General features: G+C 48.9%; 7 protein-coding genes across 7 annotated transcripts; 3 read left to right on the forward strand and 4 right to left on the reverse strand.

The window, feature by feature from the left end:
* Positions 1 to 1,458: 1,458 nt before the first annotated feature.
* On the reverse strand, positions 1,459 to 5,286 carry BROUX77_000851 (uncharacterized protein; the record flags this gene model as incomplete). The annotated part of the gene is made up of 1 exon (XM_073753501.1): positions 1,459 to 5,286. The coding sequence occupies one exon, from the start codon at positions 5,284 to 5,286 to the stop codon at positions 1,459 to 1,461; it is 3,828 nt and encodes a 1,275-aa protein (XP_073609086.1).
* A 356-nt stretch (positions 5,287 to 5,642) lies between these two features.
* BROUX77_000852 (uncharacterized protein) lies at positions 5,643 to 6,594 on the forward strand (the record flags this gene model as incomplete). Its single annotated transcript, XM_073753502.1, has 2 exons — positions 5,643 to 5,740; positions 5,814 to 6,594. 2 exons carry the CDS (start codon positions 5,643 to 5,645, stop codon positions 6,592 to 6,594), a joined length of 879 nt encoding a protein of 292 aa, XP_073609087.1.
* Positions 6,595 to 6,790: 196 nt separating this feature from the next.
* Positions 6,791 to 8,572, reverse strand: BROUX77_000853 (uncharacterized protein; the record flags this gene model as incomplete). Its single annotated transcript, XM_073753503.1, has 1 exon — positions 6,791 to 8,572. One exon carries the CDS (start codon positions 8,570 to 8,572, stop codon positions 6,791 to 6,793), a length of 1,782 nt encoding a protein of 593 aa, XP_073609088.1.
* A 1,669-nt stretch (positions 8,573 to 10,241) lies between these two features.
* On the forward strand, positions 10,242 to 14,706 carry BROUX77_000854 (uncharacterized protein; the record flags this gene model as incomplete). Its single annotated transcript, XM_073753504.1, has 4 exons — positions 10,242 to 12,294; positions 12,360 to 12,847; positions 12,906 to 14,139; positions 14,210 to 14,706. The coding sequence occupies 4 exons, from the start codon at positions 10,242 to 10,244 to the stop codon at positions 14,704 to 14,706; spliced, it is 4,272 nt and encodes a 1,423-aa protein (XP_073609089.1).
* Positions 14,707 to 15,128: 422 nt separating this feature from the next.
* BROUX77_000855 (uncharacterized protein) lies at positions 15,129 to 15,593 on the reverse strand (the record flags this gene model as incomplete). Its single annotated transcript, XM_073753505.1, has 2 exons — positions 15,129 to 15,314; positions 15,378 to 15,593. 2 exons carry the CDS (start codon positions 15,591 to 15,593, stop codon positions 15,129 to 15,131), a joined length of 402 nt encoding a protein of 133 aa, XP_073609090.1.
* Positions 15,594 to 20,157: 4,564 nt separating this feature from the next.
* Positions 20,158 to 21,645, reverse strand: BROUX77_000856 (uncharacterized protein; the record flags this gene model as incomplete). Its single annotated transcript, XM_073753506.1, has 1 exon — positions 20,158 to 21,645. One exon carries the CDS (start codon positions 21,643 to 21,645, stop codon positions 20,158 to 20,160), a length of 1,488 nt encoding a protein of 495 aa, XP_073609091.1.
* Positions 21,646 to 24,206: 2,561 nt separating this feature from the next.
* Positions 24,207 to 25,402, forward strand: BROUX77_000857 (uncharacterized protein; the record flags this gene model as incomplete). Its single annotated transcript, XM_073753507.1, has 3 exons — positions 24,207 to 24,498; positions 24,626 to 24,848; positions 24,937 to 25,402. The coding sequence occupies 3 exons, from the start codon at positions 24,207 to 24,209 to the stop codon at positions 25,400 to 25,402; spliced, it is 981 nt and encodes a 326-aa protein (XP_073609092.1).
* Between the last annotated feature and the right edge of the window lie 308 nt (positions 25,403 to 25,710).

The raw sequence follows: 25,710 nt of genomic DNA on the forward strand, positions 1-25,710 counted from the left end.
AGGGGATAGTGTGGGAATGGGGATGGCAAGGTCTACACGAAACCAGGGTTCCAAGCACGGGGCAGCGAGCGGGTTTTGAATTTGTGCTGGCAGCAGAGTATGTATCCAAGTACACTTGGACTTGGATGCCTGTAGAGTAGCAGTCGTCGGTCCAGTCAGACGGCACAGCAGGCTTGATTCAAGGCGTTGGTAATATGGCGGCAGACTGAGCTTGGCAGAGACAATGCGGGTGTTTATATCGGGTGGTATTATAGATTATGCACTTCTAGAACATGGCAGAACGTTAAAATCAGGCTTGACAGCGTGTGGAAAGGCCCTGAGGCCGCCAGTGTATAGGTCCTGCACTGCCGGGCATGTAGTACGTGGTACACGGCGAGTTACAGGCTTGGAAGCTTGGGCTGGTCAGGACAAACCTTGTATCGATGAACTGGTGCGAAGCATATGATGGCGGTGATGATGGCGAGAATGAGAGAGTCTTCCAGTAGGCGTGGAAAGAGCCCTATTTATTCATTTACCCTTTACGCCCGGCTGTCGACCTGGTGGTTTAGTCTCTAGCGATGGCTGCTAACCCTATTCGAGACAGCCATCACACTAGAGCGGCGCTCCACTAGAGCACAGCAGCCTTTGATCTCAAGAGCAGGGAAAAAGCCCAAGTATAGTGCTCCCTTGGTATTCATCCTCCAACTGGGCTGCTGCAAAGCCCACAATTTATCGGGCTCAGCCTCCTCCGCCTTACTATTCCATCTCACCACGTGCAATGCAGGAGTAGTCACATGCGGACTTGTGCATAGTTCTTACTCGAGCCCCCACTTGTTCTTCGGCCTACGATGGCTACAGATATGCCAATGCATTCATATTAATCGCAGTCTAAATACCCCTTGACGGCTCTATTTACAGGCGTGGACATTGTGGTTTCCCGGAGACGTCAGACTTGTTGGGAGAGAACCAACCTTAAAAACCTTATTTTGCATGTTCCTGCCAAAGCGCGGAATCTCGCCAGATTAATAATATCCCAGGCGTTGTTCTTTCTTTAACGAATCAAAATTCGATATTCGCCGCCAGATTTGACGTGAGAAGTACATAACCAAGGCTGACTGGACGAATGGGGACGGCCTGGTCTGAAGCGGTGTCAACTCGGTTGTGCGATGAAAGCAGTCTAAAGCGGTGAGTTGCTATGGATGCAGGGAACTTTATTTGCGAGGCAGACAGACAGAAAGTGCCTTGGAATTCTAGTGACGTCATAATCCACCAAAACTCGAAAGAATTCAAAAATATTCAAACAAGATAGTTAATGTGTGTCTAGTATTACATACAAATTTGCCTTGATGTCTAAGGATTCTTTTAGTGGCTACATACATACAGCATATCGTACACATCCCCTGAAGATCAACACAACCCATGCATATCATCCATCTGCCATGTATGCAAGGATATTGAAGTCGTCAACTACACCCCCATTCAGCTATCCTTTCGAAACCACGATGATAGGCGGCTTAGCAAAGGCTTAGGTACGTCTTGAGCCGGGGAAGACTCCGCCTGTACGCCTGTCTCAGATTCTGAAGGGCTTTCCGAGAAAGCTTTCGCGGAAGTCTCGATAGTGGAAGTTGTGCCCTTTGTGTCAGTTGATGTCAGTTCAACGACTTCTACTGTAGGAGACACTTTAGTTTCGACCGCCTGGTTAGTACAGGTTTCAGCCAAAGCCTCAAATTCAGCCATTTCACAGGTTTTAGAAGCTTGAGAGGTAGAATCAACCGATGTTGCGCTGACTTCTGCAAGAACTTTTGAGGCTTTAGGCTGGGCAGACTTGGGCTTTAGAGCGTCGAGAACAACAACTTCAGGCGTTGTAGCTTCAGGCTCAATGGCCTTTGGCCCGGCTACCTTGGAGATTTCATCTTCAAAGACCACAGAACCAATAGCATCCGTGATATTCTCGGCCGTAGCACTTTCTTGGGGAGTGTTGGGAGTGGAAGCATCGTCAACCAAAGTCTCCACCGAAAACGTGTCAGCCTTGATCGTCGGAGGATGCACCGATTTCCGAATTTCAGCCGGATCCTTAAAGTCAGCGACATTATCGGGGACCTCGAATTCCACCGGTGCCACAACGATGCGCTCTGGCGCAATGCTTGCATACGGCAGATCGTCCGGAACTTCCGCCCCCGAGACTATCATGCGGTCAGCTGAAATTGCTGACTCTGGGAAGTCTGACGGCACCACAATACCCATGCCTATAGCTAAATCCATGTCCATACCCAGCCCTACGTCCTGCTGCAAACCGGGCACACGCAAACCAACTTCAGCAGACAGCGCGCTGTTCGCGTCGTCGATATCTTGCTGGTCAAAGGATGGTGCAGGCTCCGTGAGCAGTTTTCGGCGAATATTCTCTTGCTCGTCCAACTCAAGGCGCTCGACGACAAAGTCGTACTCGCCAGTGTGGGAGGTCCCGTTAGAGTAGGTATTGATTTCGACTTCTATCGCCTTCATTTCCGCGTACATGGCATGGTGAGCTTCAGAGACATCCGCTGGGGTGATTTGTTGGTGTGCTAGAGCAGATGCTTCTGTTTCACTTTCGGCCCTGGTGTCAGGCTCCGGGTTGCCCTGTGGCCGGGAGAGAATATCGTTGGCGTATGAATTGATGAGGCCATAGTTGGTAGAGTAGATGATGTGGGTGAGATGATCAAATAGCAACAGAGCCGCCTTTTCAACCTCTGCATCAAGCCTATAGTCTTCCATCATGACCCGTGTGATTCTGACACCTCGGAGGCGCTCAGACACCACACTCTTCTTCAGGCTATCAAGCTCTTTAGCATACTTTTTGGCCTCCTTTGCTTGAGCTGCAAGCTCCTTCTTGAACTCGTTTTGACATTTCTTGACCTTCTTGTCAGCATACTTCCGAGCGATAGTCTCGGCCCCCTTCATGGCAGCCTCCCATTTCTTCTTCTTTCTGGGGCTGAGATTGGCAGTGTTTTGGGCGTCAAGATCTTTCATGCTTTCGGCCAGGTGTTTTTCACGGAATGATTCATGCAACGCTTCGTAGTCAGGTTCAACAGGCTGACGCGCTGGGATATAACCCTGTGAGGCGAACTCTTTGTTCACCTCCGCCTTGATCTTGTTCTTCTCAAACGTGTAGAATTGGCGATCCGCTTCAAGGTCTTTGGCTTCCACAGCTCCAATGGCAGTGTAATGCTGCGCAAGCATGATTTCGCACAAGCGCTCCAGGGGACTCATGTCTACAAGAGATGCTTTGTCGATCCTGTAAACGCTTTGGTCGGGAAGCACATGGCCATCATCGTCTTCCTCTTCCTCTTCTTGTTCTTCCTCAGCCTCCTCCTCCTCCTCCTCGTCTTCCTCCTCTTCTTCCTTGTCGCGTACTTCGTCCTCAAGAAGCGCTTTATCTTCACCGACAAGGTCTTTGGAATCTTCAGAAACCACCCCAGAAACATGAGACGGAGTCTCTTCGGCGGAAATATCTGCATTTTCTTCAACATCCTCGTTGACTGGTTGCTCTGTGAACTCTTGGGACATCCTCTCAGGCGAAACTAGGTTGTCGTCAGAGCTCTGAGCCTCTTTCGTCTTTTGAAGAGACATTTCGGATTGTTCTTCAGGTTCCTCTTCAGTCGACTTGCTGGTTCCATTGTAGTCCTGCTTTTCATTCGAACTTTCGGCGACAAGGCTAGTTTCTATAAGCTCGCCTTCGACTGCTTCTAAGGCAGATTCAACCATTCCTGCACCAGCAGCTTGTTCAGGAGTTTCGGTTTTAGTTTCGGTGTCAGTGGTAGGTGAGATACAAGTGGATGCCTCTTTTGATTCGGCTACCATACCGAGATCAGCATTAGGCTTTATGTTTTTCAAGTTCGCGACGGCCTGTTCTCTCAGTGAATCAACAATCTTGTCGATAACAACGAGGTCGATTCTCATCCCTTTTAGAATACCCTGAGTGAGTCGAGGGGCTGTGTTTAGCTTTAAAGTGCGGTACTCATCAGCCATACGGTTCAAAACCTCTCGCTGTTTCCCTATGATCTCGTTGCGTTGGCGCTCAAGCTCTTCTATATCGGCAACAGCATTTTGTCTAATCTTGGCCATTTCCGCTTCCACTGGACGAATCAATGACATCATTATACCCATGCAAGAAGAAATGGAAGCTTTTCTATCTTTATCCCCAAGGGACCCAGCAATTCGATGGCCGTATTCAAGAAGACCAATGACAGTCTTTGCGACCACGTGAATGCGATGAACAGCAATGTGACGGATGGGGTTTAGTGGGCGTAGTGCAACTTCAATTGGAATTTCGAGGGGGTTTTCTTTGCGGTGCCTTGAAATGGAAGGATCAGGGAAATTGGGCTGGACAACGTTGAGGATTCGGGGCCATTTTGAAAGCTCAACAGCGGCAGGCGAGTCCCAGCCGTTTCTCTCCACCAATTCGGGGAACTTGGCCTTGCAGTAATCAAAGAAAGCTTCTTCAAGAGTAGTCTGAACAAGGTTCATGACATGGTGTTGACACAGGTACGGAAGTGCAAAGGGGGGGACTCTGGGTACCGTGATGAAGGGCGGAGGAAAGTCTATGTATTTCAGGTTATTAGCTGCACTTTGGAAGGAACAAAGGAAAGTATAAGACTCACGATGGTTATTGACGCCAACAGCCTTGAGAACTGGGCGAACTTCCTTGATGCCGTTTATGATCATGTCTTCGATCTCAGCAGGATTTAATCCTTGTGACAGAGTCCCTGAATTTATGTCGTCTGGAGAGTAGGTCTGCTCGACTGTTGTTGAAGGCGCACTGCTCTCAGACTTGACAGAGCTCGCAGATTGCTTGGTAGCCGTGGAATCCGTGATGCCATTCTTTTTAGACTCGGGCATCGAGTCGGATGGTGCAAACAGGACTGGGAAGTAGAGTTTTGCAATTTCGTTGTTTCGGAAGATTTTGGCTGCCGCCATTTCTAGGACCATTTGTGATACCTTGTCGATTGGGACGTCTTCTAAGAGTTCCTTGTAAACCTCCTTGCGCGCCGTCAATGATCGCTTAATTCCCTTTTTTGTGGCTGACGATGTCAACCCAGCAAATGCCTTGCGAACATGGCGGTAGACCAATTCCTGCTGTTCTGGCGTTCCAAGTGTAAGAGGCTTCTTCTCCGCCGAGTTAGACTTGAAGCGCACCTGATGGATCAGCGTGGTTTTGAGTAGCTTGGATCGATGAGCTTCTTGGATTGGCGATTTGGTGCCGCAATATCGAACGACGCTGGCATTGAACCCGCCTCCAGGGCATCGACGAATTGCACCTAGAGCGTTCATGATTACATGTCACAAAATGCGAGACTTCCTTTAACCATGAATCCGAATGGGTGGCTAGCAGAAACAAAGACGGTGGTAATGGAGTTCAGATGCGATCGTAGGTGATGGTCATGATCTTCTCAGCTTGCCTTTCAAAAAGTTGTCGCGTATGCATATACCGCGTATGATGGCTCTAAGTGGAGCACACTAATGCCAATAACGAAGCATTTCTAGGCGATTAGTGCATAAACCCACTTTTACGATGCTTTTCGGAATGGTGATCTTGAGAGCTTGGCTACAATATGCGCGCCTCCACCAGCCGCAGCCCATTCAACTCTTTGTCCAACTCAACGATTCCCAGACCAATAGCCCATATCATGACTGGGACTAATGCCACCGATGACTTGTTGAGTCGTCTTCGAGCCCTCAAGCCAGGCACCACAGTGACGCGGGATTTTAAGCCTGCCACGACAAGGTGTGATATGATGCTTTTTGCGCTCTGAAAGTGAAGTCATCGCATACGTCATTCTAACTTGATTTAACTATAGCCTGAAAACATTCACGCCGCCAAAAGCTCAAACATCGCGAGAAGATATCCTGGCCGCGCGTCTCAAGTCGCTGCGAAATACCAGTGCTAACAATGCTCTTGGCGCAGACCCAGGTCCCCAGCCAAAGGAATCTCATACGACCACTGAGCCTGCAGATAACCCCCGGAGTGTAGAGCAAAACGAACCAGAGGATGAGGACCTGCCAAAGGTGCTAAATATAGATCTTCCAACACTGGAAGATTCGGACACCAAGCGGATGAGGCGTGAGATTCAAGAAGCGTTGGAAGACAAATTACCAAACTTGAATGTCACGCACCCCAGAGATCTAGACGACGACGTTGGTCTTGCACTTCCCTCTGTGCCATTAGAACCTCCGATCCCCTCTTCGCCGCCTCGCGAAAGCAACGATGCAGATGTCCTTGCAGCTCGATTCTCTGCTTTACAAACACCTTCATCGCCCCCCAAGGCATCTACTGATGAGACGGACGCTTTAAATCTTCCCTCCGTACCTGTCAACAAACCAACCAAGTTCAAGCGCTTGAAGACCAAAACCAACTATACGGATGAGGATACCGATACGTGGTGTATAGTGTGTCTCGAGGATGCTACTCTGCAATGTTTGGATTGCGAGGGGTCGGAGCCGCAGATATACTGCTCACGATGCTGGAACGAAATGCACGTGGGGCCTATGGCGAGCTACGATGATACTACGCACCGGGCTGTGAGATTTGTCCGGCCGCAGAAACAAGACAAGAAAAAGGTCGCGGTTGGAGCCAGTTGAAGACTGTACACTAATGGAATGCATGGTATGTCTAAAGGCTTACGAATAATGAAATACGCAACATGAATAGATGCCCAGATAATAACTCCTTAACTCCAAAAGGCAAATTATGAATTGTTACAACAACCAACTTTGGAAACATGGGCCTTGCGTTGTAAGGCCCGCAGAAAGCTATCCCACAACTTTCTTCTCTTGTCTAGTGGGTAGTGCTGTAACCAGCACTACTTTGACTTGCTCTACTGCCTGCAGTTGACGAGGCTGTCCAAGAACCCTTCGACCTGATTCTACCCGAGATGTCGCGCCAGGTGCCTCCATATGTTTCAGCGGGGGCTGACCTGGCCAACAGTCTTTCTTCTTCATCATTCTCAGCATCTTCATCGATCTCGGAAAGATTTAGCTTTGGTGATCTTGCTGATACAATGATTAGTGCAAAGAGGAAGACGGCCAAAAACGCAAACTGCGCCCAGAAATCAACAAGGCCAAAAAGAGGCCATGTCGACGTGAGTTTGTGAATAAAAGCTGACATGACGGAAGGTGTGCATACATGTGCTGCTCGTCCTGAGACTTTTAGTATATCGGAGCATGGAACCACCATTTCTGGTTGGCCCAAGCAACCAAGAGGGTTAAAGCCAGAACTGGTACAGACGGTCTGCGTTCCATAGATTGCATATTGTGGAACAATCATGGTGACAAGGGAGTAGTTGATGGCTAAGATCATCATGGCCAACATGACAGTGGAGATCAAAAGGGCCTGGGGAACAGTCCTACCACGACGGACATGGAAGATATGTATCCAAAGGAAGCGAATGCCAACAGAGGCAATGCCTGAGATTGAGGCCGAAAAGAGGAACAGCGTCAACAGAGTCATTAGGATGTAGTCAATAGGAAATGTTTGGGCGGCCCACACAAAGAGAGCATTCATCGGCTGGAACACATGCAGTTCTCTAAGCCTGTAATCACAGCCACCCTTGCATGATGCATGTATCACCTTGTCAATACTGGTGATGAGCATTGAAGCCCACACGAGTATCGCCACGATAAACATTAAGAGGCCGCAGACGAGCTTCAGGGGCTTCAAGACGACGCAGATGTTGAGCCACACACGCTGAAGCCAGTTACGATTCAAGCCCTGGGCCTCTTCAGCGAGTCGTTGGCGTCTGACTAGCGTGCGCTCCTCGCGCACCAACCGCTCTAGCTCGCGGCGGTCCTTGTGTGAAAACCGGGCGTCGTTACGCAGCTCGAGCCGACGCTGTCGCTCGCGGTTTCGAGTAAGAGCGCGGGAATTGACGCTGGCAAATGTGGGCGTAGATAGTGAGGGCGATGTGCGGATAAATGAAATCGGGAGCGAAGCGAGGCCAACGCCGGTGTAGGTGATGTACAGCAGAGTTCCGAGAGTGACCAGGACACCGAGACAAAAGGTGAGCGCCTTTTCGGGGCTGTTGGTTGTGGGAGCAGCAGTGCCTTGGATGCCCGAGAATGAGGCTGCGGGAAGAAAGTAGCCAAGCACCAGAAGTACACCAACTAGCATTATGAAGCCGAGTGTGCTTTTTAGCGCTGCAAAGACGCGGCTAGACAGTGACCGGCCCTCTTCTATCTCGACCTCGTCATACTCTTCGTACCAGAAATATCCAAAGGGAATGATGAGTAAACACAAAGCAGCATCCAAGCTATACATGATGTAGTAGAGGAGTTGCAGCGCACCGGTTATTTCGGCCATTTTCTCGGGCGTGGCCCATTTCTTCTTGGATCCCAAAGCATGGTCGGTAGTTGAAGAGATGATTGCAATGTCTATAGGGAGTAACAAAACCGTGGCTAGGAGAGCGGCAATACTGATGACAGCTATGAAGCTTACAACAAGCGAGCGATCGCGGGGTGTCTGCCATGTGTAGACAGTAATAGACGACGCGGCTAGCGCGACAAGCACAGCTACGCCGTACGACAGCCAGATGAGGCTGGCTTCAAGTATAGACTGCTGCATTTTTGAAGAAGAGAAGGCTTGAATAATAACTAAGCAGTGAAGTCGAAAGAGCGAAACAAATACTGTTTGGCGACGAAGGAGAAGGGAAGAAAGCGCCGGTGTGGTACATAAGCGAAGCTTCAGGGTGACACCGAGTAAGCAGGGCGGCTTTGGAGGGATGAGATATGAATGAGCGGCTTAGTGGCAAATCAAGTGACTAAACAAACAGCACACTTCTTTTTAATGTTTCAACAGTGCTGCAGGTTGGAAGCACCTTGCGTGTATGCGTGTTACAAAGCGGAGTGCCCTGGTGGTGAGTGCACATGTAATTCAAGTTCCAGGCTATCAATACAGCACAGAAGCTAGCAGTCAATAATAAAAGAGCTCTGGAGCCATCAACAATCGTTAGTATGAACGGCAATACAATCCAGCAAGAGGCAAGACAATCTTGAAGGTGAGGCAAGTATTTGGAGTCGTCAAGGCGAAGATATATTCGTACAAGACACCACGTCACATGTGCATGGCAGAGCAAGAAGAGGGCGCAGCTCAGCCCATCTCCAACAACACAGAGAGTGATGAATGTTTTCTTCGGGTTACGCTCGAGCTATCGGCTATGTACGAAGACATCGTTCCTTCGCCGTCTAGGGATGCAGCGAAGGAACACAGGGAGCATAGTTTGGACGGGCAGGCGTAGGTGTAGTTAGCGGCAAAGAACTCACATATTTGGGGTCACGAATGGGGAGAGGTCGACTCAGCGGTGTCGCAAGAAAAAGAGCGTGCCTTGCGTGTTGCGTGTTGATGTGGCGGTCGTGAGAAGAAGAGCACCGTAGGCGGAGGTACAACAACATGCGCAGCAGTGATAGTACGGCGGCCTGAGGCACAAATGAGAGGTAGTCTGTACATATGTATGTATGTAAGCACACCTCTACCTAACTTTAGCTAGTTGCTGCACAAAAGCCCGTAGATTTGCTTACTTGCGCCGTGATTCTTCTTGTCTTGTCTCTGGGCGAGAGCGCATCGGCATCTGCATCCTTTGCGACAATCACTGAAACAATGCGCTTCGTCCGTGCTGACAGCTGGCAGTCGGCAACAGCTGACAGAAGCTGGCGCCTCCAAACTGGCAGCTTCAGCGCCGGTTAATTACCGGAGCATCACACCTTCAAGCTACAAGGTATCTCGACAAACATTTTGCTTCACCGCGACGCTAGAAGACGCGCAGCATCACAACATCTCCGTCACCACAAATCTTCGCCGCTATCATTTGCTACGCTCGCAGGAGAGCCGACGAAGCTTGCTAGTTGCCTTTTAAAGAGTCGACTGTCCTTCCCGATCTCATCATTGCCTTGCTGGAGCTCGAGAGGTGGGAATAGCTTCTTACCAGTGTCTGGCCAAGAGCCACGCCAAGCCAAAAGTACTACTTCTCCTGCTGTGGTTGCCACGTTAGCGGTGGCTTCAATTCATGTGTAGGCGCATTGTGGGATCGATAGCTTTAGTTGCTTGAATTGAACGCTTATTAGTCTTCGTCTGTGCCAGGCCTTCTCTTCTCTGTTCCTCTACAAACTTTCCCAGTCCATACCCTCGAGAACCCACGACGACCACAGATAGATAGCCTGCACTGTGCATCCTGCTGATACGGAGCTAGAGAACCGCTGCGTCTCCATATAGTCGGTGTCTTCTCTAAGCACTCGCCATGCAATGCTACAAAGAGCTCACGGCTCCGACTGCCGTCTCCTACAGTCTCTCCATCAACCTCACATCTCGCAACTCGAACAATCTTGTTGTGGCTAAGGGATCTTTGATTCAGATTTTTTCCACTACCACGATTTCGGCCGAAGTCGATAATGCGCAATTAAAATCTACATTCGGTGCTCCTCTAGAACCCGGCTACCAGAAAGGCATTAGTGACGATGATGGCTTAGAGTCCTCGTTTCTGGGCGGCGAGGTTCCGCTGGTCAAAACTGACAAGGGCACCAACACGAAGTTGATCCTCGTCGCAGAGTACCCCATTGCCGCTGCTGTGTGTGGACTGGCTCGGGTTAAGCTCCCCGATACAAAATATAGCGCCGAGGCTTTGCTGGTAGCTATGCGCGATGCCAAAATGACACTATTGGGTTGGGTGGCCGAGACACGCTCATTAGAGAGCTTATCAGTGCACTACTACGAACAAGAGGATCTCGAGGGTTCGCCGTGGGAAGCCTCGGCGAGCGAGTACGATACCTTCTTGGAGGCTGACCCTATGAGCCGGTGCGCTGCCCTCAAGTTTGGACCCAAGAACTTCGCTATTCTCCCGTTCCGCCGAGTGGATGAAGATATCGAGATGGACGATGAATGGGACGAGGACCTAGATGGGCCAAAGTCGGCCAAGGAACAGCTGGCACCGACTGCGAATGGCGACAAGAAGGAAGCCCTATATCTGCCTTCCTTTGTGCTGAAACTACCACAGCTAGATCCCTCGCTATTGCATCCTGTCCACTTTGCGTTTCTTCATGGCTACAGGGAACCAACCTTCAGCATCATTTCTTCTACTCAGAGCCGCGGGTTTGCGTTGGGCCGAAAGGATAATATGTCATATCGAGTCTTTACTCTAGATCTTCAGCAAAAGGCATCAACAGCTATTCTATCTGTCGAAGGACTCCCCTCAGACATCTTCCGGATTCTGCCCCTACCAGCACCCATTGGCGGAGCGCTTCTTCTCGGTGACAATGAACTTATCCATATTGACCAGTCTGGCAAGCCCAAGGGTGTGGCTGTAAACTGCTTCACGAAAGACACCACCAAGTTTAGTTTGGCTGATCAGTCTGACCTGAACCTCAAACTCGAATACTGTGTGGTTGAGCAGCTTGCACCTGAATCTAACGAGCTTCTGATGGTCTTGAATGACGGCCGTCTGGCTTTAGTTGTGTTCAAGGTCGACGGCAGAACTGTGTCTGGCTTGACTATTAAGCTTATATCCCCTGAGCAAGGCGGTGAAGTTGTGGCTGCTACAGCCACCTGCCTAACCAGACTCCGCAAGAACAGCATGTTCATTGGAAGCGAAGATAGCGACTCGTACGTTCTCGGATGGACGCGCAAGCAAGGCCAAACGGCGCGCCGGAAAGCGCGCTTGCTTGAAGACACTTTGGACTACGACATGGACGACCTGGACTTGGACGAGGATGAAGAAGATGATGATCTCTACGGCGAAACAACTGAAAGCGGCGATGTAGGCTCCAAAGGAGGGGACATCACTTTCAAGATACACGATACTCTACTAAGCATCGCACCGATCCGCGGGATTGTTGTAGGCGAAACCATCCCGGCCAACTCAGAAGGTAAAGATACAGTCAGCCCGCTGCAACTTGCCTTGGCTGTTGGACGAGGCAAAGCTGGTGCTGCTGCTCTTGTCAACAGATGTATACAGCCGAATATAATAAGTCGCTTTAAGCTACCTGAATCTCATGGCTTTTGGACAATGGCTGTGCGCAAGCCGGTGCCCAAGTCACTGCAAGGCGATAAGGGTAAGACTGCCCCCATGGGTGTCGAGTTCGACCCAGATGCGCAGCAGCACAAGTTCATGATCATGTCCAAGATCAAGGGCGACGAGGAGACATCAGACGTATATTCATTGAACGGAGCACGCTTTGAGCTATTGTCGGGTACGGAGTTTGATCCTGATGCTGGGCTTACATTGGAGGCTGGAGTCATGGGTGCACATAGCAGAGTTGTTCAGGTGCTCCGGTCTGAAATCCGAAGCTATGACGGAGGTAAGTCACCATGCTATATCTTCGACTGTACTTTTAGTTGATAGTTTTGTGCTAACAAATCACAGATTTTGGGCTTTCCCAGATCGTCCCCATGATGGACGAAGAGACTGATACTGAACCGCAAATTCTTAGCGCTAGTATCGCGGACCCATACATTCTCTTGCTCCGTGATGACTCTAGCGTCTTCTTTGCGCAGATGGATAGTAACTGTGAACTGGAGGAAATGGAAAGGGGTGACAGCTTGACTTCCTCCAAGTTCGCCGCCGGTTGCCTGTATACTGACACCAATGGCGTTTTCGTGGCCAACAAGGAGTCTGCGAATACCAAGACTACTACAGTCCTTGCCTTTTTAATCACAACTGAAGGAAGTCTGCTGATATACAATCTCCCCAATCTTGAGACGCCAATCTACTCAGCGGAAGGTATCACTTTCGTGCCTCATCTCTTTTCTCCAGAGTACTCCAAGAACAAGCGAGGCTTTGTGCAAGAAGAACTCAAAGAGGTTGTCGTCGTTGATCTTGGCGACAGAATCTCCCAATCACCATACCTTGTGGTAAGTTGTTTATTCCAACATCTTGTACGCCAATGAGAAACTTGCTGATAGTTCATAGCTTCGAAACTCGTTTGATGACTTGATAGTTTACACTCCTGTAATAACCCCGGGCCCATCAGATCTTCACTCCTGCCTCAAATTTGCCAAGATCTTCAACCAAACTTTTGCCAAATCTCCTTCCTCCGCCCCTGGCAATAGTGATCCCTCTGCGGTTTCCCTACAAACACCTCTGCGTATTTGCAACAACATCGACGGTTACAGCGCATTGTTCCTCCCCGGTCCCTCGCCCAGCTTCTTGATAAAAGATAGCAAGTCCTCACCCAAGGTTATTGGGCTCCAGGGATTAGGTGTCCGGGGCTTCAGCATGTTCCACACAGATGGATGTGATCGTGGGTTCATTTATTCCGACTACGACGGCGTGACACGAGTCGCACAACTGCCTCGTGCAAACTTCGGTCTAGGTGTCTCAGTGCGCAAGGTTCCTATAGGCATAAACGCCAAGCAGATTGTGTATCACCCTCCCACCAACACTTATGCTATTGCATGCACGACACTAGAGCCTTTTGAGCTGCCCAAAGACGATGATTATCACAAGGATTGGCAGAAAGAAAACGTGCCACTGAAGCCTATGGTGGAAAAGTCGAGCATCAAGTTGTTTGATGCCAAGTCATGGACCGAGATTGAAACTTTGGACCTAGACCAATACGAGGTGATACACGCCATGAAGATGATGAGCCTGGAAATCTCTGAGGTGACCAAAGAACGTCGCCAGCTGATTACACTGGGTACATCCATCTCTCGTGGCGAGGACCTGCCTGTTCGTGGACGCATTTACGTGTTTGACGTGGTCAGCGTGATTCCGTACCCTGACAAGCCCCACACCAACAAGAAGCTTAAATTGATCGCCAAAGAGGAAATCCCGCGTGGCGCCGTGACCGCTGTCAGTGAAATTGGCACTCAAGGCCTGATGCTGCTTTCCCAGGGCCAGAAGTGCATGGTGCGCGGTCTCAAGGAAGACGGTTCGCTGCTCCCCGTGTCCTTTCTCGACATGAACTGCTACGTCACTGCGGCAAAGGAGCTAAAGGGCAGTGGTCTGTGTGTAATGACGGATGCGTTCAAGGGTGTGTGGTTCACAGGAAGCACTGAAGAACCATACAGGATGCAGCTGTTTGGAAAGAGTTCGACGGTGCTAGATGTTGCTACAGCCGATTTTCTACCGGATGGCGACCAGCTCTTCATCTTGGCCGCAGGCTTTGATGGCGACGTGCATGTTTTACAATATGACCCAGATGGTAAGTTGTTGTTTTCCACTTGATGATCGTGTGCTTTGATTCACAATTCTAACCACTTATTTACATACAGATCCGAAATCGCTTCAGGGACACCTCCTTCTCCACCGTACCACCTTCTCTACTTCCTGCAATGGCCCTACCTCGACCTTGCTATTCCCACGTTCCAGCAGCAACGCAGCCGATGGCGTGCAGCCTCTCGACCCAAGTCGTACTCGGCCGCACATCCTGCTCATGGCGTCGGCATCAGGCATGCTTTCATCATTCGAGGCTCTCTCTGAAAGCTCATATCGACGAATGTTATCGTTGTCGGTGCAAATCATCAACAACCTGCCGCAGTGGGCGGCAGCCAACCCCAGAGCTTTCCGCATGTCCACATCGCAGACAATGGTCGGTATCGAGTCGACTACAGGTCGGTCCATCGTTGATGGTGCTGTTTTAGCGAGATGGAATGAGCTGAGCTCGGCTCGGCGCGCAGAGTTGGCGGTTAAGGTTGGCTTTGCTGGACCGGAACAGGTGAGAGAGGAATTAGAGGGGTTGTTGGGGTGGTCTGGCCTGGTGTATTTCTAAATAGCGCGGATATTTGCCATTTTCTGATGACATTTTTATCGGTGCTTTAAGAGATGTGTGTTTGCCTAGGAATATTAGCATCAAGCAATCCAACAAAAAACAAGTTCAGTAGTCACCATGCCTTGAGAGACAAATTCCAATATATGCCGCGTTACAAAGAAATGTGAATTATAAAAGCCCCAACCATTTAGTGTTACACCCAAATAAGAGATAAAACCTTGTGATTGGAAAGGATGTAAGTCGATGCAACAAGAAAGATTATCAAAGTTGGTTCCGTCAAGAACAAGGTGTCCCATGATGAGTTTATTGTCGTTTGTTATATTCAATTTGCCGCTTCCCATTGCCCACGTGTTGTCAGTTGATTGAGTGAAACTGACACTAGAAGAGGGAGTAGAATGAGAAAGCCCGCAGACAAAGGGCACTTATGGCTCCGTTAGCCGCTGCTTCAGATGGCGAAACACAATCACCACCCGCTCTCTCTTCCTTGCCGCACTCCAAGCGGCGTCCTCCTCGGCACACGTGCACCGCTTCTGCTTGGGTGGGGGAGCTTCGTGAGGAAGCGTCCCGTGGAACGAGAGGCACCCGAAAGCCTCCTCGTACCCCTTTGTCTGTTGAGCAGAGTTGGTTAGACTAAGTTACTTGTTTAGTTCGAATGTTGAGAGAAAACTTACCCAAGCGTAGTGGTGAGTGTACCGGTAGTCACTCCCCAATCCCCGGCGCTCGAGCTTTCCAGCTAATTGCTTAGCCTCCTCGTAAAAGGCGCAATCCCACTGGAATAGCCAGGCCGGGTGACGAACCGATGCCTTCTTGGCCTTCAGTTCTTTGGTTGACTTTGGGGACTTGCAGGGGAAGCCACAAGTTGAGAGAACAGAAGAGACCAGGGTCATTTCTGGTCTCTTGTTTTGATATGTTTTACCCGTGTATCAAGACACCGGGTAAAGATTGGAAAATGTTGACAGGCCTTTGCTTTTATAGACACAGTTACAAAGAGTCTAAGCATTGATAGGAATGTTAGTATGGAACAGACACAGAGATGATATGGAAATGTATTTGCGAAGACAGTTGGGTAGGTAGGGAACGTTTTATGGGGAAGGAAACTCACGTCTAGCGAAAAGAATTGGCCAGGCAGACAACTGAAGTACAATTTTGTGTTTGAAAAGAAGAGAGTTCAAGTCAACTCTTCACAGCGCAGAAACATCTTCAAATAGTCGCTAGGCGGAGAGCGCATAAACACCGGCTGTTTGAAAAAGGCAGAAAGAAGCTCTTGAGCAATTGGCATTCTGCCTAGCAACCACCAAAGCAGGCAAGCAAACTTGGAAGAGTTTTCAAGTGGCAATACATAAACAGGAAAGAGGGCAGGCACCAGTGACTCATTGCCGTGATAAGGAAATCGAGGTTGCCTGGCGGTTTTTGTTTTTCACCGTATGTTTTCAAAGATCAATTGCGAATAAATGGCAGAAATAGAAATATCAGAAGTGGTTGTCATACATGGAAGTCTTGAGCGGAGCAACATTTTCATCTCACGATCTGTTGCCTGCCGGAACTGACGTTGCACAAGGTCCATCGCCTAACCCTGGTTCTCTTCCTGTTGATCAAGGTTGATGAATGATATAATGGGGAAAAGGCTTCAAGATCCATGCCTCATATCGCTGGTTTGAAGAATTCTACAGATAGTTACTCTTGTATACCCACATACTATTAGTTGCGAGAGAGTGGTTAATAGTTTGTTTGTTCGTCATAACCGTCACCGAACCTTAAATGACTAAAGCTTCATATCTCTGTTGATGAACGACAGCTCTTTTGGCTTGAGCGAGTTCGACCAGAGTTTGATGTGCACTAAAATACACCCCAAAACCCAAGAACCTTGGCTATTGGGTATATTTTATTGACTGCATTGTCAGCCAGTAAGGTGCAGAGATTCGACCTCTCCCATTCTGCATGGTAATCTTTTAACATGGCATTACGACCAGGCTGAGTTTCGCCCGAGCACAGTGAGCGAGCTTTTAATCTCGTCAATCAATCGTTCTCCTCGAACCTCATATGGTTGAAAACTCGTCTCACACCGCCATTAATTACCAAGAAAACCGAACTATTGCCAGTTCTTCCACTATGGAAGGAGTCGGTGTTGCTGCGAATATTATTGCGGTCGTCGATTTGTCTGTCAAGGTCGGACTGATTTATTTACAATACGCCAAAAAAGGTAAAAAAAATGCGTCAGCCGATATCAAACAACTCTGTAAAGAGGTTGGGAGTGGTCAAGGAGGTTCAAACCCTTTCAGATGGGTCAGACGGAGACAGACTTGGGAACTCGCCCAGACTTGTCGACACCCTAACAAGCAGCTATTCTCATCTTGCGGGGCTTAATCAAAGACTCGAGCCTAAGCTGACCCAAAAGGTCATGAGAAAAATAGGGCTTCTCGCACTCAAATAGCCGTTCAAACGCGGAGAGGTGGAAAAACTAATCGAGAATTTGCGGGGATGCAATGAGACAATATCACAAATACTTCAGGTTCATCAGACGTAAGACTGTCCCAGTACTTGTACTATTCGCACTATTTGATGATCGTCTTCTAACAGAAACCCGAGATAGCGAAATTCTCATCGAGGTCGACCAAAATGTTCAACAGATTGATCAAACCGTTACAGACGTGGACGAGAATGTGGTATAAACCAAACAACACGTACTTAGTCTTGAACAAAGGTTGGTGCTTAGTACACTTCCTACAGCCCTTGGGGCATCGTTTGACTCCCTCGATGAGGAAAACAACACAACGTGTTTGCCGGATACTCGAGTCGGCCTTTTACAAGACATTCAAAAATGGGCTAGTGATCCTTCAGCAAAAACGCTTTTCTGGCTCAATGGAATGGCTGACACAGGAAAGTCCACCATTTCTCGCACCGTTTGTCGGCGGTTTACAGAGTCCGATCAACTCGCCGCTAGCTTCTCCTTCAAAAGGGGCAAAGCCGACCGTGGTAACTTGCCAAGACTTTTTACGACGATAGCGACCCAGCTTGCCCAGATCTATCCCGAAATCGCACCTATCATCAAGTCAGTGATAGAAAATAATCCGAGTATCCATGGAAAGGCGACACGGGAGCAATTTGAAAAGTTGATAAAACAACCACTCAGCAGTGGGTTCCTAGACGCTCGGAAAACATTGCCAATTGTTTTTGTGATTGATGCGCTCGATGAGCATGACCAGGATGACGATGTTGCAGTCATTATCAACCTCTTCTCAGGCTGCTCAAAGAACTCGAGCCCGAAGACGAGACTAAAATGTCTCATGACGAGCAGACCAGAACTGCCCATTCGCCTTGGCTTTAGTGAGGCACATGGTGCTTTTCAGGGTCTTATTCTTCATGAGATACCACTGAGCATCATTGAGCTTGACATCACCGCTTTCCTGAAATATGAACTCATGGGAATCAAGACAAAGTACAACAGTTCTGTGCCCATTGCTAGGCAGCTGGGCCCCAACTGGCCTGGTGAGCAGAGTATACAAATTCTGGTGAAAAGGGCTATTCCACTCTTCATCTTCGCGTCTACAACTTGTCGATTCATCGGCGACAGGAAATATGGAAACCCCGATCGGCAGCTCAGAGAGGTCCTCAACTACCAAAGGGAAGACCAAGTATCAAAGCTTGATGCAACTTACCTCCCCATTCTGAACATGCTGATCAGCAACTCGTCCCCTGCGCGAAAAAGTCAGTCAATTAAAAGATTTCAGAACATCGTGGGCGCGTTTGTCGTTCTTAAAAGCCCTTTATCAGTAACATCACTGACAAGAATTCTTGATGTCCCCGAGGCTGATGTTGCCGACCAGCTCGACTTGTTGCATTCTATTATCAGCGTGCCAGAATCTAGGCGATCACCAGCTAGGCTTTTACATCTCTCATTCCGGGACTTTTTGGTTGATCCAGAGACGCAAGGTAAAAATGAGTTTTGGGTGAATGAAAAAGAAACCCACATGAATCTCGCTGCAAATTGTCTCCGTGTCATGAAAACCCATCTACATGAGGATATTTGCCAGCTTGTCAAACCAGGAACAAGTCGCTCCTCCATTGACGCCCAAGCCGTACACAACCACATTTCCCTTGATATACAATATGCCTGTCTTCACTGGGCCGATCACATGCAATAGGGAGGAATGGTTCTTGATGATCATGGCGAGATTTTAATATTTATGCGAAAGCATTTTCTTCATTAGCTAGAAACCCTTAGTTTCATTGGAAGAGCTTCAGAGAGTCTGAGAATTTTCATTGTTTTAGAATTGATTCTCAGTGTAAGTTCTAGTCAAAAGTTAAAGTGACTAAATAAACTAATGCTTTTGCAGCCCAAAGGAAGCCAAGAACTGCGCGACTTTCTGCAGGACGCTTTGCGCCTCGTGCGAGGCAATCTCTCAACGATCGACACCACGCCTCTTCGAATATATTCATCAATTCTAGCCCTGACACTCAGAAGTAGTCCCGTCCGTCAGGTATTCCAAAGTGGTTTTCCTTGCTCCCAGAATCGAAAGACGACTGGGATCAATGCCAATAAATCTTAGAAGGACACGGGGCTTGGGTGAGTTGCGTAGTCTTTTCATCCGATAGCAAGCTCATAGCCTCGGTCTCGGGCGACCGCAAAGTTCTCCTCTGGCGAAGTGATGATGGAATCTGTGTGCACGAACTTAACGGTCACCGAGCACAAGCACGCTCTGGAGCCTTTTCTCCAGATGGCAAGCTTTTAGCCTCGGCTTCGGACGACCGCACTATCCGACTATGAAATACCAACAATGGCACATGCGTGCAAGAGCTTTTGGATGTGAGGGCGTCAAATCTTTAATTTAGCAGTTCTGGGTCGCGTCTTCTCACAGATCTTGGCTCGATCAGTCTTCATGACCAGAATACTTCTACGGGGCCAACTATCCAGCAGTTTTCTGAGTGACTTGATGGTATTGGCATCAGCTCCGACGATTACTGGATATTATGGAAAAATATTCCAATATTTTGGTTACCCCCTCCATTCCGTGGCTTCTGTGCGAGAGTCCGTGGTTCTACAGTGGTACTTGGCTGTGATTCTGAGAGAATGATTACTATGAGATTTGAGAACCTCAATTTTTAAAGTAGCTTGAATAGTCAATTGCTCCGGATATTTCGTCCATCTCTGTGAAATTACACGATGTAGCTATAATTTCTAGAGTTCAAAGACAGAAATCGGCCAGCCCAAGCTTGTTTCTTGTCTTTTAATTTCACTTCTTTTCATATAACTAATTATTTTCGGAGAAGCAAAAAGTAAATCAGTTAGTCGTGATATCATTAGAATTCACGTTGGGTGTCAAGACATGACGGCAATAAAGGAATAAAATTCAAAACAAAAATAACAAGTTACTTCAAGGACAAGACAGACGGAGATTGAAAAAAGCTCCAGATAAACAACCCAGATCGAGGGAGTAATCGACTCTTGGAAATTTAGATGTCAGCTGCGGCACCGGACGTACTCCGTACCACGAGTACAGGAACGTCGATGGTCAAAATGTTTCTATTCGGCGACGGCCGCGTTTTGATGCCATAGCCGCTAACCGTGAGCATATTATTTCTGTTTAAACTTGACTGGAACGACGGCAACTTGATACTGCGTTCCCGGATGCCATCAGGAATCTCAGATGAGATAAGAGATGCACCCTTCTGAAGAGTCAGAGGTGGAACACGGCCACTAAATGTGAGAACTCTCTTTTCAAAGTTCCAGGTTGCAGAGAACTCGGTGCTCGGGACCTCAGAGAGAGACACATGAACTATATAGTGTGTTTCCGATCTGCATATAATCACAGGGAAAGCTTGCGGGGTTTGGGTCTTTAATGTAGAGCCCCAATCACGCAAGTGAGTCCTATCAGAAGCCTCCGAAGCCCCAGTGGGCCCGGGGGGTCCGGGGGGTCCGGGGGGTCCGGGGGGTCCGGGAGGGCCGGGGGGTCCAGGCTGACCAAGCGGGCCAGGCGGGCCGGGTGGGCCAGGTGCTGACACATGATGGGAGTGTTGTGGGTGCTGGGCCCAAGGGTGATTCCAAACGGGATTAGCAGAGTAGAAGGTGCCATGATAAGTGCCCGATGGTCCAAACACAGGGTAAGGAGGAGGAGGAGGGGCAGTTGAAAAATGGTCGTTATCGAAAGGAGGTGATGTAGAAGAATAAGCATTATAAAACTGAGGGACCGTGGAATAATAGTTACTGTTCGGAGGGTTCGGCTGTGTCATGTTTTCATAGCCGTTGAATCGATGAAAGCCATACGGACCCTGGGGAGCAGGTCGTTGGTTGCATCTCTTCCATGTTTCACTGGTGGAAGGACCATCCATATCTGCCGTTATCTTTCTGCGAGGGTAAAACCTACCGCTAAAGATGGGCTTTTGATCCCAAGCCTTGGCTGGTTCACGGGTCCTTAAGTGATGACGGCTTTTACTGGGACTCTCAGTGCTGTAGTCGTGATATCGGCTGCGAGGATGGTCATGGCCGCGGCCACCGGGATGGCCGCGGTTTTGAAATGACGAATATTGCCAACTAGAATGGTGGGGGCGGTAGGGAGAAGAACAACGGGAAGGCGTAGAACTGTCTATCTCTTCAATCGTAGGACCGTCGTTCAGCTCAGGCTTGTTTCCATCGTCTTTGACTTCTGTAACGTCTGTAGTATCCGTATCAAGGCTCTCAGAGGATGAACTAGACAAGGTATTGACAGTCTGATTAAAGTCGCCATCGACTTCTTCGTAAGAAGACTCATCGTCGCCACTGCGGCAGTAAGGTGGGCAATAATGACGCGGGCGCAAGAGAATAGAATCATCGCAGTCGCTTCCTAGTTCTTGGGGAGAAGAATGTTGAAACTGGTTGGGGTCATCGCCAGCCTCGTTCTGGGAGTCATCCTTGGGTCTTTCGATTAGCTTCGGAGTCGAACAGGCAGTAGTTGGAGATTCCATATTAGCAAGAGTATTTATTAGGTAGAGAGAAGCAATGCGCTTGAAGGGAGGGGAGGCGTATGGTTCAAAGAATGAAGAATAGGTTATAGTGAGAGAGGATAAAAGTGCTCTTTATAGACTTTGGTTTCAAGAAACAACCACCTATTGGGGGTGGGGGGGTAGAAGAGTGTCATGCTGTCAGAGACAACTCATGCTGGTATACAAGGTGTCTTGTGCATATGGCTGGCTTGCTTGCATGTTCTTGGGGGCGTTTCGACCCGTTCATGTTGCCGTAGGGACTTAGAAGGCAGCAGCAAAGGCACAAGGCTCAATGACAAGAATGATTACATTGAGGCCGCCGATATTGTTCAAAATGCCACTGTGAGAAATAAATTGCCGCACCTCATCAGGGCTTTTTGGGGCTGATGATATCCTTTGCCTATTCCATGTGCATAAACACAGCTCCAACTCCAACAATGGACCCGAAGCGGCTCACGATGCTACAACGCGGCAGCCTCACAACTCCAAACTTCTTCCCGCATTCAACCTGCAGTTTCAGACACTTTTTAATGCCTTGATATTAACGGAGAGAGCGGATGACTTACACGGCAGAAGCATCACGCCCTCTTCTGCAGGCGCCACAAACTAAAAGTGGGCCCAACCTCTCTCTATGTCGTCAGCTTTTTGTGGGGCCGAGCTGGCATTGTGAGGCCGTTTGTGTTACCTTTTGAACTAACTACATCATCTATTGGATGAGTTTCGCAAGAGGTTGGGCGATAGAAGATGCGCTTGCATGTCCCCTCACCAGATGACGTTCAACGGCAGTCTCGCGGTCATTTGTTGCTTTGCTATTGGCGTACTGGGCTGCAAGTCACGTACTTTCATGCATGTAAATACACAGATGTTGGTGTTTATCATTTTGCATCCGCTGTTGCATCTTCCGGCTGACTGCAGTTTGGCGACTTCAAATGACATGATACGAAGGGTCATGTGTGGTAGCTGCGCATATTGGTTGTATGATTACAGGCCTTTTCAGGCTTCCCCCAAGGCTGATTTGTGTAGTTGCTCTCGCATACACATTATTGACTTGATACCTTATGGTGAGCATGGGACGAAGTCCAGATATTTTTCCCATACTAGAAGGCATTTAAATGCATATAAAGACCTAGCCTTTCCGACATTGATGATAACCCCTGTTGGATAGTTCTCAAGTGTTCCAGATACGTCATGCCCCAACACCCTCTGTTTTCCTCCAAACTGGCGGCATCTCTCTTTTCTGCCATCAGCAGGCTGTACCTAAGACCCATCTTACTTTCTCCTCCATCTTGCAATCGCACCACTCAAACCATGGCTAGGACAAAGAAAAAGCCCTCAAAGCCAGTACAGCCCACATCGATGCATCCCAAGTTACACCAAGACGTTTTGAGCCTTATCCAACCACATGGCCTCTCCTTCAAGTTCTATCCCACGCCTGATGAAAAGCACCTGAAGGCCAAAAATACAAACATCATGGGTAAATTTATCTGCAAAAACAAGCACTGCGCTACCAATGGATGGTCAAGCAAGAAAATTGCCATTACGATTCGCCTCTTCCGCGACAACCGATACAACGCGACAGTCTACCACCAACGCTGCCGGTCGTGCAACCAGCTCAGTAGCCCCAAGCTTGACGATTCATACGCCGATCGCGTTTCCTACCGCTTGAAGGCGTGGAGTAACATAGAAATGGACGAACCAGAGTATACAAAACGCCGAGGACTTCCTCATCGACGCGAATTGTGCGAAGGATGCAAGGCCAATGTTTGTACGGAGGGTTACATGGATTGATGGAAGATGGTGAACACTATGGCCGTTAAGAATCTGTAGTCGCGGGGTATCGCAAACAAATTGCACACAAATGTATTTAGTTATGAAACGAACGAACACGAGAAAAATCACTCAAATTGACAAGCTTTTGTTTATATTCTGTAACGTCAACCTACTGTTATTTTGCAACAATATGACGGCATGGGCCGGACGGAAGCAGCGGGTTGGTTTTCATCTCTCGAACAATTCCCGGGCGGTCGGCAGCCGCAATTACGCATAGACCTTGAGCATGTCTGGCGACATTTGAGAGTCCGGCGTAGTAATAACCAGGAAGACCCCCGTCCAGCGCCACATTCTCAGACTTGACTTGATTATATTTATCGTCTAGCCACAATTTCGAACCTTTCATTTCATTTCATCTATTTTACATCATTCGGAGTGTTAGTCAAGCACTCATGAGATGAGAACAATTTCGAACCCTAATCACGAAACCCTTATAGACCCTGGCAGCAAGCAGTGACGTCAGCAATAAGTCCACTCATCCCCTGTGGCGCAATTGGCTAGCGCGTCTGACTGTTACGCTCAACAATCTCAAACTTGAAGTTGTGTAGCAGCAATCAGGAGGTTGACAGTTCAAGCCTGTCCGGGGGAGTTTGCGTTTGGTTGGTGTTTTTTTTTTCTTCATTTGGAAGTAGTAGCTGTTTAGTGCTCGATTTCTGCTCTTTTTTTCTTGTGTAACTCCCTCCGCGTTTCCCGGCTAAATACACCAGTGAGCCATGCCGCTTGTCAACTACTCCGACTCCGACTCCGACTTCGGCTCCGACTCATGCCCTCACTCTAGCGCCCGCGCCCCGCCGGCCAAGAAGCAAAAGACCGCCTCGGTCAAGTCACACCCGGTGGCCAATAAGCTCGCGGCGACGAACCTGCCGCCCCTGCCGCCAGGTTTCCTAGACCTGTACGCCTCGTCGGTACGGGCCAGCACGGTCGACGATCCGGCGCTGCATCAGGGACGCAAGCGGCAGACGCCACATGTCGTTGGAAACTGGCCTTCGCATCTCTATATCGAGTGTAAGTTCGCCTAGTCTGGGTCGGCCGAGCGTACCATGGCTTCGCAAGGCCTGCTTTTTGCTCAAGCCGCCCTGGTGTGTTGGCCGATGCTTTGCTTCCGAACACTAACACGATCTTTCTACGCTAGGGTATCCTTCCGCGTCGCAGCATGCTGTGCTCTGCAGTCTTTTCCAGCGCATCACGGCTGTCTTGCCGGGAGATTCCAAGGTGCATTCACTCCTCGAAAGCGAGCTAGGTACCATTCTGCCGCTACACATCAGCTTGTCACGGCCCGTCGTCTTCACCACGGGGCAGAAAGACCGCTTCCTTGACGCCATTACCACAGCTGTACACGGGGCTCGAGTACATCCGTAACTCTCCCTTATCCCACGCCGCCTTAGTCTCTTTCAATTGAAACATTGGAAATGTCCTACTGCTAATACCTTTCACTATCACTAGCTTCACGGTCTCACCGTGTGACTTGTACTGGTACACCTCGCCAGACTCGGAGCGCACATTTCTTGTTCTCAGGGTCTCGTCGTGCGCGCCATCAACCTCAAGCTCATCTTCTCTGCGCTCTAATGCACAGCTAGCAGCGTTACTGCGCCGGTGCAATCAGACTGTACAAGAGTTTGACCAGCCAGTGCTCTACGCCCTGCAAGACCAGGAGAGTGTAGATACAAGTATAGATACAGATACAGTCTCAAACGTCGACCACTCGGCATTCCATGTATCCATCGCATGGACGTTCGATGTTCCGTCGCAAAGAAATAAGCAAACGGTACAGGCGCTCCTCTTGAGCACGTTTGCCGAAATCAAAGAATGGAAGCTAGCCGTGGATAGCATCAAAGCCAAGATCGGCAACGTAGTGACAAACATTCCTCTTAAGAGCACAGTAGCAGCCGCAAATAACCTCTTTACATAGTCGCCGCGAGGCACCTCAGAAAAATAAAAGGTATAACTAACTAGTTACATACTCAACTATCAATAACAAAAAGTCATGTATTCGTAGTGCAAGTCAAAAACCTATCGTTAATATATCAGAAAATACACTGAAAATTCCCAACGAAAAAAAGCAAAACGCCTCTACCATGCAGTGCCGCTGTGTCCGGACTTCCTTCCTACTGAAATAAGGAGGGGAAAAAAAGAGAGGAAAAGAAAAAAAAACGCCGTGCCGATCTGATACAAAGCACCCGATACAAGAAGAGCAAAAAAGAAAACATCCAAGGCCAG

Source organism: Berkeleyomyces rouxiae, assembly GCF_048999995.1.
Source record: "Berkeleyomyces rouxiae strain 22BRR77 chromosome Unknown BrBRR77_ptg000001l, whole genome shotgun sequence".
Classification (NCBI taxonomy): Eukaryota; Fungi; Ascomycota; class Sordariomycetes; order Microascales; family Ceratocystidaceae; genus Berkeleyomyces; species Berkeleyomyces rouxiae.